Source organism: Nymphalis io, chromosome 8 (assembly GCF_905147045.1).
Source record: "Nymphalis io chromosome 8, ilAglIoxx1.1, whole genome shotgun sequence".
NCBI lineage: Eukaryota > Metazoa > Arthropoda > Insecta > Lepidoptera > Nymphalidae > Nymphalis > Nymphalis io.
This window is the reverse complement of record NC_065895.1, coordinates 13,734,472-13,749,221: the sequence shown is the minus strand read 5'-3', so window position 1 is coordinate 13,749,221 and position 14,750 is coordinate 13,734,472. Positions and strand designations below refer to the sequence as shown.

Sequence of the window (14,750 nt, the reverse complement as noted above, 5' to 3'; positions counted from 1 at the left end):
TTCCATGTTCAATGAATCATATTATTACGTATCTATATAGGGCATAGGTATATGTTTTAATAAACTAATAGGCGAAAAAAGGAATTTTATTTAAATTCGTTTCAATAAAAGACAGAAATACATTTATAAACAGATATATTATTTATAATAGTTAAAATTGTTATCGCTCAGGTAATGAGCGTGCAGTCGAGATCCTCGTCGCGTCCATCCACCACCGCGCGTCGCAGCACGCGCGTCACCACGTCACCCAGCGCCTCGCGCATGCCCTCCTCCAGAAGCGACATGCATTGCTATTGACGATGAAACAGACAAACATACATGATCCCTTGCCTTCCGTTGGTAGCATAAAAGGCATAGTACGAAATTTAAGGATCTAAAAGACTCAAAGATTTAAATTATATTTTAAATTACAAAATATCTTATGGAATATACTATCACCTGGTGGAAGGCGTCGTCCTGCGGCAGACGCAGAACGGCACGCAGAGCTATCTCCGAGTTGGCGCGCACGTAGGTGTTCTTCTCCTTGGTGCCGTTGACGAGCGCCGGCAGCAGCGCGCGCAGCACGTCCGCGCCCGCGCCGCGGGCCTGCAGCGCGCCGTCGCGCCCCACCAGCGTGCACGCGCGCGCCATCAGCTGCTTCACGTCGTTACTGCTGTGGTTCATGCTCTGCGGGTAAGGGTAAGTGGTCGCAGGTTGTCATCCATTTCTACATCATTTATGCTATACCAATATTTTGTCAAACTTACCCTGACAAACTGTGAGAGTATATTCGGCGGCACGGGCCTCTCCTTCTTGAGTAGATGCCGAATCAAGTAGCCGATGCCTCGGATGCCGTTGCACACGATAGGAGTCTTATCACTGGCGAGGTAGACCAAGAGCACTTTGTCTATTTTCTCTTCAAAGTGATCTCTGTATATTTGTTCCGGTGTCTCCTTGAGGGCTACGAAAAGCGCACAGGAGCGCCCATGTGTAAGAAGCCAGTCTTCCGTTGCAGCGTTTTGATTGGTTGGGTTGCCGGCTGCAAGCACGTGATGCAGCAGTGCAGCGTCGCGGTGCGCAGGCGCAAGGCAGTGCAGCAGCGCTCCGAGGCAGCCGCCGGCACCGCTGCGGGGAGGGTCCTCCGGGTGCGCAAGCAGGGCGGGGCACGTGAGCATCGCTAGCACTGTGAGGGCGAGCTGTTCCGACATCTTGTTTCCACCGTTAGTGATGACGCTCCTCAAAGCTTGAAGCATAGTTTCTTTGACGTTCAAGTCCTCTGCGTTCTTGACTCCGTTATGCACTTCGAGGAAAAGAGGGTCGGCGCGGGTGTGTATCAGTACTAGCTGGGAGAGGGCGAGTCCGGCTTTTATACGCACGGGTCGATTCGGATCACTCAAGCCTTTGACGAATGTCGTTTGTAATTGCGGCAAAAATTGTTTGAGCATTACGCCGACCTGGAAGCCGCCAAGATAGTATAAAATTTTTGTACAGTTCGATTTCGCTTTCGAAAACATTTATTTTAAAGATATACAATTTTTAAGATTGTTACCTTAGAAAGCAGTAGGGCTAGTGTTTCCAAAACGGCGGCTTTTACGCTTGAGTTGAAGCGATCACCCAGAATACGGATGAGTGGTCCGGTTATGTGAACCACTGAAGGTTGGATAGCACTGGCTGTTGTCAGCTTGATAACTTCGCCTAACATTAGTGCGGCGTTTTCTTTCTCTTCTGGCAGACCGTTAAGGATAGCCTCCCGGAACAATGGTAAAATTGGTGCGATACCCTATAAATATATTTAGAGAAAAATGTATATCATATATATAAATGTTTTATTAACCGAAGACCAGACAATTTTTTTCTGATATCAAAAGAATATTTATAACTTTACCTTCGGGAGACAGAAGCCGGGCAACGGCTCGCCCTTGAGATCGGCGGCCGCGTACCGCACCGCCTGGCGAACCTCGGACACGTAGCCGAGCTGCTTCTCCGCCTCGAGCATGCGCGTGAGAGCGGACAGCGCCTCCCACGCCATCAGCAGCACGTCGCGATCGCGCTCCGCGAACAGCAGCAGCAGGCCGCGCAGCAGCGCCGGCACGTGCGGGATGAGGTCGGCGCGCGTGTGCGTCACGAACGCGCACAGCAGCGCCGCCGCCGCGCGCCGCCGCCCCTCCTCGCCCTCGCCGCGCACGCACTCCATCAGCGTGTCGATGATACTGGACAGGCACACGATGGACTTTACGACGACCTTGGAGGACTTGGCCTTATTAAGATATATTACAAATCGCCTAAAAACATAAAACAAAACATTTGACCCTAGATTCTTCGAGAATTAAGTATGGTACCTTCTGACTCCGGCGTCGTCGACGACGGGTAGAAGCGCGTCGCGGCAGTAGTCGAGTTCGCGCGCCTCGGCCGGCGTGCCGCGCGCCGCCACCAGCGCCGCCAGCAGCGCGGGCAGCACGCGCGGCAGGTGGCGCGTGAGGGCGCCGCCCGCCGCCGCCGCCAGCGCCGACAGCGCGCGCGTGTCTGCCGCGCCGCCGCCCGCCCCCGTCAGCACGGGTACCAGGTACGGCAGAACCGCACGAGACTTGATCGACATCACCTGAGCCGACGTGCGAACCATAGTTGAGTATTTTCGTACTAATTGTATAAAGATCTGTAATATATTTAGCACTTCGATGTGATCGAAGCGAACCTGCTTAAGTCCGTCGAGCACCGCGTCGGCGACGATGGGATCGGGGTCCCGCAGCGCGTCCAGCATGGGCGGCAGGATGTCGTCGAGCGCCTTGTTGCCGATGGTGGCGTGCAGCGAGTCGAAGGCGCGCGCCGCCGCCATGCGCACCTCGGGCAGCTCGTCGCACAGCGCCGTGCGCACCGTCGGCACCTGGCGACACACCGCGCATTCGAACCTTTTGTGTTTCGTTCTTGTAGCCATGAAGGGACGAGTACGTGACGTGTGAATCGAACATCGATACTAAGTAAACGGTGAGTCATGAGCAGTGTTACCAGTCCGTCGGCGAAGCTGAGTACGGCGTCGCGCGAGGTGGAGGCGAGGATCTCCCCGAGGCCGATGCAGACGCCCTGGCGCTGGTCGGCGCGCTCGGAGCGCAGCCCGCGCTCCAGGATGGGCACGATGTCGGGCAGCACGCGCTCACCCAGCTGTGGACGTGTTGTTTGTGTAACGATGCAATATTGTAAGCTGTTACACATTTTTGACCTACACGTTTACCTTTCGTACGAGATCTCCCAGAGTCCTCGCAGCCACTTGCCTCTTGTCGTAGCTCGTGGATGCCAAACAGCCCAGCAGAAGATTAAATAACGTTGGCAGTATTTCACGAAGAGTCTTCGGAGTATTCGTAACGACCACCTGAAATAAGATTATAAGCAAAACTTTATTTAACACAGGGTAAGCATTGTATTGGTTCATCAACAAACGAGGCGCATTTTCTTTATTTTGTAATATTATAATACTTATCGAATGCTGCAGTTGTATGGTTCTAAGCTCACCTTCCAGACGTGTAACGCGGCCTGTCTGACCATCAGCGCCACGTCACTCCTGCCCATGTACAGACCGGCCAGCACTCTGTTCCTGCGATCCGGTCCAAGTGCTCGTATAATCGCCTTGTGCGAGTGCTCGGTTCCGAAGTTGTCATCTTCGGAAGCCGTTTCCGTACTCATCTTGCCGGACACGCCGGATATACGGTAGAGCAGATCTCCCAGCAGTTGCACAGAGCTGTATCGGATGCGCCAGTTGTCGTCGAACAGTCCGCGCTCCAGCTCCGGCAGAAGCAGCGTGATGGCGGTCTCCGCGTACAGGTTGACGATTCTCTGGCCCGCCTTGAGCGCGGTCTCGCGCACGTACTCGTTCTCGTCGGCCAGCGCCTTGAGGATGGGGTTGATGATCTGGCCAATGTAGGGCGTGAACTCGTCGGTGAAGGCGCCCGGCATGTATATAAACATCATTATGTACCCGTCCTTCACGTGCGGGGCGATGTCGGGTCGCTCGGCTGTCGCTATTATATCTATTATGATCAAACATTTTGTAAGTTCAAAAAATTCACAATTGAGTCAACGTTTTTAATTCTCTTATATAAATTGCAGAAGCTATTTTGGCAAATTAAGTAAGTATAAAGTATAAAATAAGACGCAATTTCATATCGAGATATACGAAAGATTTTGAGTCAAATACAAGTCGCGTACCGGGCATGATCTTGTGCAGCTTATGACTGCCGAGGCCGGCCACCACCTCGGACAGGCCCTGCGCGGCGCCCGAACGGTCCACGGAGCTGGACTCGGAGGTGAGCGTTACCATGAGCCAAGGTAGAAGATCCTCGAAGCTGTTCTCGCCCATACCGCGCACCATAGCACCCAGCGCGCGAGCCGACACCGACCGCACCTGACGATGAATTATTTATTACTTATCTAAAAAATTGTCCGCACTAGTGTCTATCAAATAGAATATACTTTAATTTTAAAATGTTCATATAAATCCGAATTAAAAAAAAAACAGTCAATAATATCACTAGTATATGGTGTATCACTAGGAGGTGCCATCATCATCCATGGTGAATATATCGCAATATTGGTAAGAAAAATAATAATAACCTCAGGCACAGGATCGAGCAGCGAGCTCTTAAGACCGGGAACGATGCTGGGCAGGTAGGGTAAGAGGTCCTTCTGGTCGGTGAGCGAATACATGTTGCCGATGATCTGCGCCGCCATCTTGCGCGTCTCCGTGCTGCGGTTGAGGAAGGCGCGCTCCACCACGGGCATGATGAGAGCCAGCGACGGTGCGTCAATGAAGTGGACAAACTTGGTGTCCAGCAGGGTCTGCAGGCACAGCGACGTCTTGTTGGATGGGTCCTGCAGTGCTTGCAGCAAGACCGGGACGATCGCTATGGAACGAAAGCAAAAATATTTAATTATAAGTGTAGTCCTTTTTTTATTTTAATATTATTTAAAATAATATAATTTATTCTTAGGTAGTTTCCCGTAAGAAAATGTTATTAACTACTTGCAGTTTCAACACACATATACAATAAAAAAAAAAAATTTACAAAATTGACAATATAAATATACCTTGAATTTCAGGGTTTCGTATAACGGATCCGATGACCTTGAGTGCCTCCGCGCCTGCCTCCTGCACGCGCATGTGTGAGTCGCTCAGCACTTCTATGAGCTTGGGCACGATGGATGGCAGACACGACGACAGCTGTTTCGGAGCGCAGAACGCCATTGCGCCCAGCAGCTCGATCGAACCTGGACAATCAACACTTTTACAGAACTGTTTGCTATCTTCGACGATTGATTTCTGATTAATTAATTTTTTTAAGACGAATTTAACACATCTGACGTACCGGCCTTGGTGCGCCAGTTGTCGTCCTGCAGCGCCGCCAGCAGCGAGGGCAGCACGAGCTTGACTCCGTGCGCGGACAGGCGGCTCATGATGAGCTTGGCGGTGTCGTCAGCTGCGGCGCGCACGTATTGCGACGGGTCGCCGAAGCACATGAGCAGGTGCGGCAGCACGTGCACGATGTAGGGCTCGAACAGGCGGCCCAGCTTGCTGCACAGCATCTCGAAGCCGAACAGCGCGCCTGAGAAAGTGCACGCACAATGTGGAATTGTTTCGTTGCATACTATTTAGAAACTTGTGGTTGCACTACCTTCTCTATATTTAAAGTTTTTTTTCTCTTGTATAGCTTCGGTGAGCTTGCCCATCACGTCCAGCTGTTTGAGCGACAGTATGCCGAGACCCTTGATGACTCCGGCTATGCCGTAGGCGGCACCCTGTAAAATTTTAATAGTGTATATTTACACACAACACCATTTGGAAGTAATGAAATACCCTAAGCTGTTATAAGCTGTAGACTCGCCTTTCTATCTCCGTACTTTTCGGCAGTCAGTAGCTGTTTGAGAAGCTTGGTGACTATGGCGGGGATCTCGGTCTGCAGGGCAGGTGATGTCACCAGATGTGGCAGACAGTTGCTGACTGCCTCTTGTACCTGAAACGTAACATGTGTAAAAATAGATGGTTGACACCGTTTTGCGAAACAAATTTGCTCATAGTAGAATACTACAGATTGCAGCTTATATAAAGACAGACAGAGACAGGCATTACATAAAAAGAAATGGTCGATACCGCGTTACCTGCTGGCTTGGCGTGGACAGGGCATTAACCAGCCGCAGCGTAATGGGGCGGAGGCGTTCGTCGTCGGGTGCCAAGTGACGCGCCAGCGACCCCACCAGCAACACCACGCTCTGTCGAACTGCGTCATAGCCGCCAGACTTAGGGGCCGTATCCAGAAACTGCTCGAACACCGGCAGCTGGCTGCTCAGCGTCTCCTGATTAGCATTCAACGACAGTCCGTAAATAAAGTTTACCAAGCGTAACCGTTGAAATAGAAGGGAGCGCTCGTACCTTCCCGTGCAGCTCGACGATGGCCATGGCGGCGGCCAGCATGGCCTCGCGCACGGGCTCGCTGCGGTCGGACAGCGAGCGGCGCACGAAGAAGGCCATGGCGGCGGGCACGGCGGCGGGCGCCAGGCGCGGCGCCAGCGCGCGCAGCGCCCGCGCCACGCCGCGCCGCGCGCCCCACGCGTCCACCGCCGCCGCCTGCTCGTGCCCGAACTGGTCCAGCACGGCCGGGATCAGCTGCGGCAAGCGGCACACGTTACGTCGGCCCGTCAACGGCGCCTGACTCGAGGGGGCGGACACGCACCGGCAGTTTGTCGTCGTAGATGTCGTGGAGATTCTGCAGCACTTTGTCGGCGACGGTCGGCGAGTCGCTCGCACGCGACACCAGATCTGCCAGCGCGTCGGCGGCGGCCTGTTGCAGCTCGTCGGCGGGGTGCTGAATTTGCTGCAGCAGCAACTCGAGCATTTCCTCGGCTGCATCCTTTATCCAAGATTCGGCGCGAGGTAGCTTAGACCACACCGTCATGGCCAGGGTCCTGCGGGTCGTTTTAATCGAAACGTGATTGAATGCATTATATACGAATTCATAGTAAAACAAGTGTTTCATAAGTATGACGTATATGCGTACTTGTTGTCTTCGGCCACGTCAAACTTGGCCACATAGAGACGCATGGTGAGAGAGAGCGCGTGTTCGGAGTCCTCCAGGAAGGGGGGCAGACATTCTACCACGCACAGCAACGCTCTCAGTGCTGCGTCGCGCACAACCTGCACAATACTTTAGTTAAACAACAGCTAACTGTCGAGGGTATTATGTAGTATGTATTTAAGTGATCAACATTATAAATAGTGCAAGTTGAATGACCTCCAGCGGATTCTGCAAGCCGTCCAGCAGACACAGCACATCGTCGAAGAAGAGAGGTGCGCGCGCGGCGCAGGCGGCCGAGTCCAGCAACGCCACCGTGCACGCCGCCCGGACGCGCCCGCTGCTGCTGCCTGCACGCACACGTTAGTTGACACGCCACGTACCACGCCGGACCCGAGCGGCGGGGCGCTACTCACCGATCACGTCGATCAGCAGCCGGAACATTTGGTCGATGGGAAACAGCTGCGGGTGCAGCTGGTCACGCGACAGAAGGCAACTGGCGTCACCGCGCAGCGACGCGTGCTGCGAGATCACTGCCAGGCCGTTCATCACCATCGTCTCGTTGGACGACGCCCAGCTGCTCGTTATACCTATATTTATATAAAATGCGTGATAACTACTAAATGTAATGTAATATTTAATTTAAAAGATAAATAAATAGCAACAAAATTTCGCTGAATCCATTTCGCTTGCCGCGATGACACAATCGCATCGCGCTGCGACAAAAATCACTGTTTTTGCTCGTATTTCAGTAACAATTTCATTATTTTATTCAAAAATTTATTATTCATACCAGAAATAAAAAATATACAAAAAAATACAAAGCTCACCCATTAGGGTTTTATTCCTCGTATAGATAAAAGTCTCAATCTAGTGAATAAGTTGTTTAGCTTTATATATAACTAGTCTTCGGCTTAGCCCGCTTTTTGGAGAGCAGGCAGGTGTTAGGTATATAAAAGTAGCTTATGTTCTTCCTTGGAGTTTACGCTTTCATCATACCAAATTTCATCAAAATTGGTTCAGTGAAAGCGTAGCAGGCAGTAAGTTTGGGTTCAGAGTTACTTTCGCATTTATAATATTAGTATAAATAAATACAAATATGTCGCGTCCCTTTATTATGTAACTGCACCGGCTCAGTGCTCACTCACTCGGTGCTCACACATTTATGTTTGGTATTACAATAACATCAATCCACCCAGATGGTCCTGTTCTGTTGCCCAAAACCGGTAAAAAATGTATAATCAAACGCAATCGCACCTTCTTTAATCAGAGGGAAAACGTAGCAGAACCCGGGAGCAGTAAAGTGGTAGGACTCGTCGGGAACGATGTCCTCGTCGGGCTTGCCGGCCTTGGCAGCGGTGGCGGCGTACACCAAGTTAATGGTTCTAATCGTCGCCTCGGCGAGGTCCTCCTCCTCCCAGCTGGGGTCCAGGTCGCACTGCGGCTTCTGCAACCTGTAAAATCGTACGGGAAAGTGGAAAGAGTTCCTTCGCTGCGAACGGCAACGTTAGCAAACGGAGCCCGTACCTGAGCGTGACGCGCGAGACGTGGTCGGCCAGCTGCGGATGGCGCGGCAGCAGCGCCAGGCGCAGGCGGCGGTAGGCGGGCGCCAGGCGCGGCGCGGCCAGCGGCGAGCGCAGCGCGGCCAGCAGCGCGCGCAGCACGCGGCGCGCGCCCGCGCCCAGCGCCGCCGGGCTGCCCGCCGCCAGCGCGCCCAGCAGCGCCGCCGCGCGCTCCACGCCGCCGCTCAGCTGCGGGGGCAGGCGTGTACTACTGTGCGGCTCGGGCTCGCGTCTCCCTCGTCGGCGAGTTTACTCACCAGGGTGAGGCGGTCCCGAATGGCGCTCTCCTTGGCGAGTTGAGTCTTTATGGCTTCCTTCTGCTTCGCCGTCAATGGAACCTGCGAACACAACCCGTGTTACGGCGAGTCGTATCGCTGGAGATTCGAGCGCCGTCGGCCGGTACTCACTTCCTTGACCTTCCCCTCTCGCCGCCGCTTCTCGTCGATCTCGCGACGGAGCTGCATCTCCTCCAACTGTTCCTTGTAGCTGTACGCTTTGCTTTCGCGCTTTAGATTCATCTCCTTGCTGTCCTCGTTTCTGATAATGTGAAAATGTTACGTTTAGATTATAAGCGCTCACTCTTAGCTCCACGAGCACACCGAGTAGTGAGCGGGCATACCCGGGCACGACGCTCTTGTCGTGGAGGTGTCCGTGCGGCGTGAGGTACACGAAGTAGTCGTCGCGCGTCACGGCCAGCAACTCGGGCCGCTGCAGCGCCTCCAGCGCCACACGCAGCGTCGCGCCACCCAGCGCCTCAGCGCTGCAGTGCACCAGCGTCGACACCACCTCGCGCATCGTCTACTCGACGTTCGCATGAAATCATTGGACGATGATAAAACTTATGCTCAAACATCGGTATTTTTTTGTTTCCAAAAGCATCTAGGATAATAATATAATACCTCGGTATTACGGCAACATTTATGGGAACTGCTTCGAAATATAGTATTTATACCTTCAATTGAAATTATGTGTTATTACCTCATTGGGTGTAAAGCCACTAATATATGTGTTTTTCAGTTTGTTGGCGTGAGAGGCAACCAGACGCTGCGGGTCCAGACGTAAGTAGGTTACCATCTTCAGCCAGGCGCGCTTGTCTAACGCGACCACTAGCGGCTGATGAGAGCACGGCAGCGCTTCGAGGGCGAGGCCCTCTAAATCCTCTTGTTTGTAATCTATCCAAAAAATAATAATTGATTTCATACAATTCGTTCAGATTGAATGGTTGAAATGTAACATATCAGATTTAAATCTATAAACGCTCACCCTTGAACGCGCACAACGCGTGGATACACTCCAGTATCATCTTCCCTGTTACATCAGCCTTCTCCTCTGGCGGTGTCTTTTCCTTGACACTGAATATCTTTCCTTCGTCCAGCACTTCATTCAACTTCGCCACTAAATTCCTCGCTAAGGAGGCTTTATCTTGATTAGCGAGCAACGCTTTAGCCTCCTCTAAGGCGGCCGTTCGAACGGGCTTTACCGGTGACAAAAGGACCATGACAAACGCTCTCAGCACTGGGGAATTTTGGTCTGTCGCTACACTCTCGTACTTTCCCAGTACGGTTCTGCACAGTAGCACCACCTGTGTTAGGACTATAAAGGGGTAAATGTTATAGCACTATCTGTGAGCAGACGCATTAACGAAATTATATAAAAAAAAGGAACCATTCATTCAAACATCAAATTCATGAAACTTCGTTTCATACAATACTACTGTTAAAATGAAATAAATAAAAAAAACAAATAATTATAACAAAGCGTAGAACATTCATTAATGTTAAAAATCACTTACTGAATGATAAGTAACGCTAAAATAATCGTTCTCAGCTCGCAATTTAACATCTCGAAAGCAGTGTTATGCTAATGTCACGTAAAATAATAATCGATGTTAATAATAATCGTAATGTAATGGCGGTGGAGCTGGTAGGTACCGTCATCGGGCGCGGCGGCCAGCACGCGCTCGTGCAGCAGCACGTGCTTGTGCGCGTGCGTCAGCGCCGCCCACGCGCCGCCCTGCGCCGGCAGCGTGCCCGCCTCGTCCAGCTGCGCCAGCGCCGCCATCGCGCTGATGCCCTCGCTCACGACCGGGTGCTACGGAGTACGAAACGGTTACGTTTTATATTTTAATTTTTTAAATATATATTTGTTCGTAGCTAAATCGACAGCGACCTCTGCAGATGTTACGTTCGCACATTTATTAGCTTTGAGCTTTAGAATTTTTAGAATTAGCTGTGAGCAAACAAAACCAATGAACAGGTCGGTCTCGTGTGTACCTGCAGCGGCTGCTGCGCGGCGCGCTCGACGGCCGCCAGCAGCGCGGCGCGCAGCGCGTCGGCGTGCGCCGGCCCGCCGCGCAGCGCGCGCGCCACCAGCGACGTGTACGCCGTGCGCACCGCCTGCGTCGCGCTCTTCGCCGCCAGCCCCTTCTGCAACACCACGGCGCCGGTTGAGTCACCTTCGCGAGGCGTCCGACGGCCGACGTCCGCGAGGGCGATCTACCTTACCTTGTAGATTTGCAGAATCTTCTCAGGTAATGGAGTATTTATGCTCTCCGTCCAGCAGAGCAGGGTCTCCAGGGCGGCGCTTAGCGTTCGCTCGTGAGATTCGCTGTCGAGCACGCGGGATATCTGTATCACCACTTCGTCGAACAGTTTCGAACGCTCCTCCTCTGACACCGCTAGCTCCTTCAATGCGCTCACGCCCTGCGAATGTTTTGATGCAAAAAAATTAATAAATTTACATCATTGCTTTTCTCACTATACATAAAGGTAGTGAATTGCGGTAATCTACGTGTAAACTTTCCTAAAGTAGAAAGGATTTCCCTCTTGTTTTGTAACCACAAAAAGGAGCTCACATTGAGTACAGCAATCTTGTCCTCGCTGGAGGTGAGTTTCCCGTTAGCGCCGTTGTAGTGCGCAAAGGCGTATGAGAGCAGAGCACTCGCGGCCGCCGGCGCAGACACTCGCCGCGCCAGGGCACGCAGCGCGCCCTCCGCCTCGCTGCGCACCCACGCATCTCGTGAGTGGAGGTTCACTGTTACGATCAAGCATAAATTGAATATTAATTTTACATATTATTATTTTTTATATATATTATATAATAAAATAATTTCCACTACAATAACTACTTTAATACAATTATACTCTTACCAATCAGGCTCTTGCCAATATCTACGGCTGCGCCATCAATATAAACTTCTAAACTTGCTACCACTTCCCCGACAGCTTGTATTATGGTTTCGGGGCTCCTTAGCATAGCTTTTTGTAGAGCAGGGAGCAATGTTTCTTGCACATCTGATATTTGTAATAAGTGCAGAAGGTCTGATGAACCCCGGATGAAATTTGAATTGGGACGAGCCTTGACAGTTATGAGGCTTTTGATTAAACTGTCAAGCATTTTTGCCTGCAAGGTTGTTAAGTAATTATTTTAAACAATAAGATTTTATGTTTCAAATGGACAGTTTCAATGTGCATGATTCTCAACAGTTTACTTTGATGTATAAATTCAAGTTGCTTTTTTCTGTTTTAACTTAAATCTTTTTAAATGTTGTTATGTATCAAATGCATATGCATATTATTATTACAGAATCACGTTTGAGGTAGATAGCAAACACATTTTATACTTGTTAAGATTATATTTCCTACTAGCTGCTAAGTTTATATCTTTAATGTGCAAAGTAAGCAAAAACGAAAAATGTACGTGAAACCGTACATGCAGCCATCTCGCAAGGAAAACTTTGTACGACACAACTAATAAGCTTTCAATTTATTGTCAACAATTCTATCAGGCCAACCACAATTAGTGAGCCTGGTCGATAAATAATGTTGTAATCATGTGACATTATGCAATTGCTATTCTTGTCAATCTTCTTAATAAATTGTTAATAAGTATCTGAATACTAAACATTATCGCAGTCGCCTCATTTTCTATTTGGGATCTATCTATCCTTCTGACAAGAGTTGAAAAACAAACTTTGATCACTTTGAATGTTACAAATTCCGTTTAAACGAATACAAACATTTTGTTTTTTATGGTATAAAACTTATATGACATTGAAATTTCATTTGGTTTAGGACTATGTTTGGATAATATTTTTTCAATTTCCCCAAATATAGCTGTTCTGCGAGACATCAATGCTAAAAACGTTTCAAACACCTCAGCACCGCACACAGTGAAGAAATTTGCAATTTTCCAAATATTTAACACTCATTTGTTTCAAAACAGAATTTTAATTAATTGTCCCAAATGTCAGTTTTTAGATTATATTCATTTGCCATCATGATCCATTTCTATGTAAAATTGTTTAATAATATGAATATTACAGAATCATGTTTATTGAGCTTGGTAGCAAGCACATAATACACTAATTGAAATTTTTAACTAAAAAAATAAAATAGTGAAAAGTCAGTCTTTAGCACATTAAATATTTACCTTGTGATTAGAGATGAATGCTTCATCATTTATATGCTTTGCATGATGACACAAAGCGGAGAATGCAACACAAAGTTGGGGCCCACAGTCAGGTGGTTGGGAAAGCAACACATTCAACCATTTCTGAAGTTTTTCATTTCCCATTGCTTTCCAGCAATTATGTAACTTTAAAACAAATATAATTTTATTATGAAAATTAGTAATTTATAATGAAAAATTAAAGTAAGTCTTTGTTTACCATTGAATATCCTTTTTCATTTTTCTTCTTATCACCATATGCAGTAACAACAGCAAGCAAGTTAGCCTGGGCCAGCACCAGAGTGGTATAGTCCAATACGTCATCAGGTACCTCAAGTGAACCCTCAACTAAAATTGTTGTCCAACGCAGTGCATACAAACCAGTCTGACTTGTACTTTTACTAAAAAAAATTATGCATATTTCAGCCAAAACAAGTTCAAAATATAAGAGCTCTATTGTTTTTGAAATTTAAATATGTATAGCAATATACAGTATGAATTTTTTTATAAATTTATTCACTCCAAATATTACTTCTCTGCAAATTGCAATTGGGATTATTACGGTTTATAATTATGTTGAAAGTTGAATTAATCATAAATAACTTCAAAATACTTACGTTGGAAATGTACATTTTAAATTTTCAGATACTTCCAGTAAAGAAGGTAAAAGGTTTTTCAGAGTCCATTCCTTATGATTTTTGATTAGATATACCAACAGGCACTTTACATAGTATTGAGATGTAGAGTCCCGGTAGCGGTTTAGGGTTAGGAGCAGTTGGCGGCACACAAAACGTACAGGTGGCTCTGTTATACCTGTAGATTCATTGTTTACAAATAACAAACATCACACCTAGGTACAATTTGAAAAACATAACAAACTGTACTGTAAACAAATTTGATTAAACTATTATTTGAATTCACAATGGATTCTGAAGTTTTGATATTGCACTGAAGTTAAGTGTAAAGGACTCTCCTGCCATCTACATATAAATATATTTGTTGAATGCACCGGGAATCGGAGCTATGTTCAGTTACGTAGAGCAAACTAAAGGATGGATCAATACAGCTACCCTGTAAAACCTAGATAACCTAACTATACTATATATTTTGTATGTTATATAGAGTATGACACACACTCTTGGTCTTATGTTTTTAAATTTATTTCCAAAATTAACAAACTTACCAGGAGATGATAAAACAACTTGTATTTCTTCAAGAACTTTACGTCTCTCTTTAAGACTTGCGGTCTGAATTTTAAATGGAATGTCTTTTAACGTCTTCAACACCTGACAAAAGATAAGCCCAATAAATACAAACTTTAATTTAATTGCAAAGATTATCGCGTAAATATCAATTTTACCTCAGAATCTGCCATTTTTTAAAAACATTCAGATTTTCAGAATTTTCATCCAGCAAAAGCACACGTCTTCCTAGACAACACAGGTAAAAGATAACTATTAGTAATGACAGCTGTCAAAAGCTTATTGTTGCCACATGAAATACATGACTACTTAATATTTATTTAATTTTACTATATACTCATTATCGGTACTAATATTATAAATTCGAAAGCAATTCTGTCTGACTGTTACGCTTTTACGACTAAACCACTGATCCAACTTTAAGGAAATTTCGAACGACAAAAAAGTACATAGTCTAATTTTTTATACCTATCACCTAAGACCCCGTCCCACTAACATGCGGG

The 14,750-nt window shown here is 47.9% G+C and overlaps 1 protein-coding gene across 1 annotated transcript; it reads right to left on the bottom strand.

Moving 5' to 3' along the window:
• Window positions 1-118: 118 nt before the first annotated feature.
• On the bottom strand, window positions 119-14,488 carry LOC126770152 (eIF-2-alpha kinase activator GCN1). Its single transcript, XM_050489344.1, has 39 exons — window positions 14,406-14,488; window positions 14,229-14,331; window positions 13,663-13,858; window positions 13,266-13,446; window positions 13,028-13,192; window positions 11,746-11,998; window positions 11,451-11,629; window positions 11,101-11,298; window positions 10,870-11,022; window positions 10,528-10,687; window positions 9,860-10,189; window positions 9,575-9,768; window positions 9,216-9,394; window positions 9,004-9,133; window positions 8,854-8,934; window positions 8,562-8,785; window positions 8,292-8,488; window positions 7,451-7,624; window positions 7,254-7,384; window positions 7,020-7,156; window positions 6,696-6,927; window positions 6,395-6,628; window positions 6,124-6,318; window positions 5,850-5,978; window positions 5,640-5,763; window positions 5,334-5,570; window positions 5,056-5,235; window positions 4,582-4,871; window positions 4,177-4,372; window positions 3,484-3,998; window positions 3,206-3,343; window positions 2,983-3,135; window positions 2,672-2,860; window positions 2,319-2,578; window positions 1,865-2,189; window positions 1,529-1,759; window positions 747-1,433; window positions 439-666; window positions 119-290 (listed from the first exon to the last, which is right to left on the bottom strand). Exons 1-39 carry the CDS (start codon window positions 14,418-14,420, stop codon window positions 168-170), a joined length of 8,046 nt encoding a protein of 2,681 aa, XP_050345301.1. The 5' UTR covers window positions 14,421-14,488; the 3' UTR covers window positions 119-167.
• Window positions 14,489-14,750: the final 262 nt, after the last annotated feature.

Coding starts and splice junctions, on each gene's coding strand:
- LOC126770152 (XM_050489344.1), bottom strand. Junction 8,935..9,003: donor GAGAGGGGAAGGTCAAGGAA/GTGAGTACCGGC, acceptor TTGTGTTCGCAG/GTTCCATTGACGGCGAAGCA. Junction 4,373..4,581: donor TGCTCGATCCTGTGCCTGAG/GTTATTATTATT, acceptor ATTCATCGTCAG/GTGCGGTCGGTGTCGGCTCG.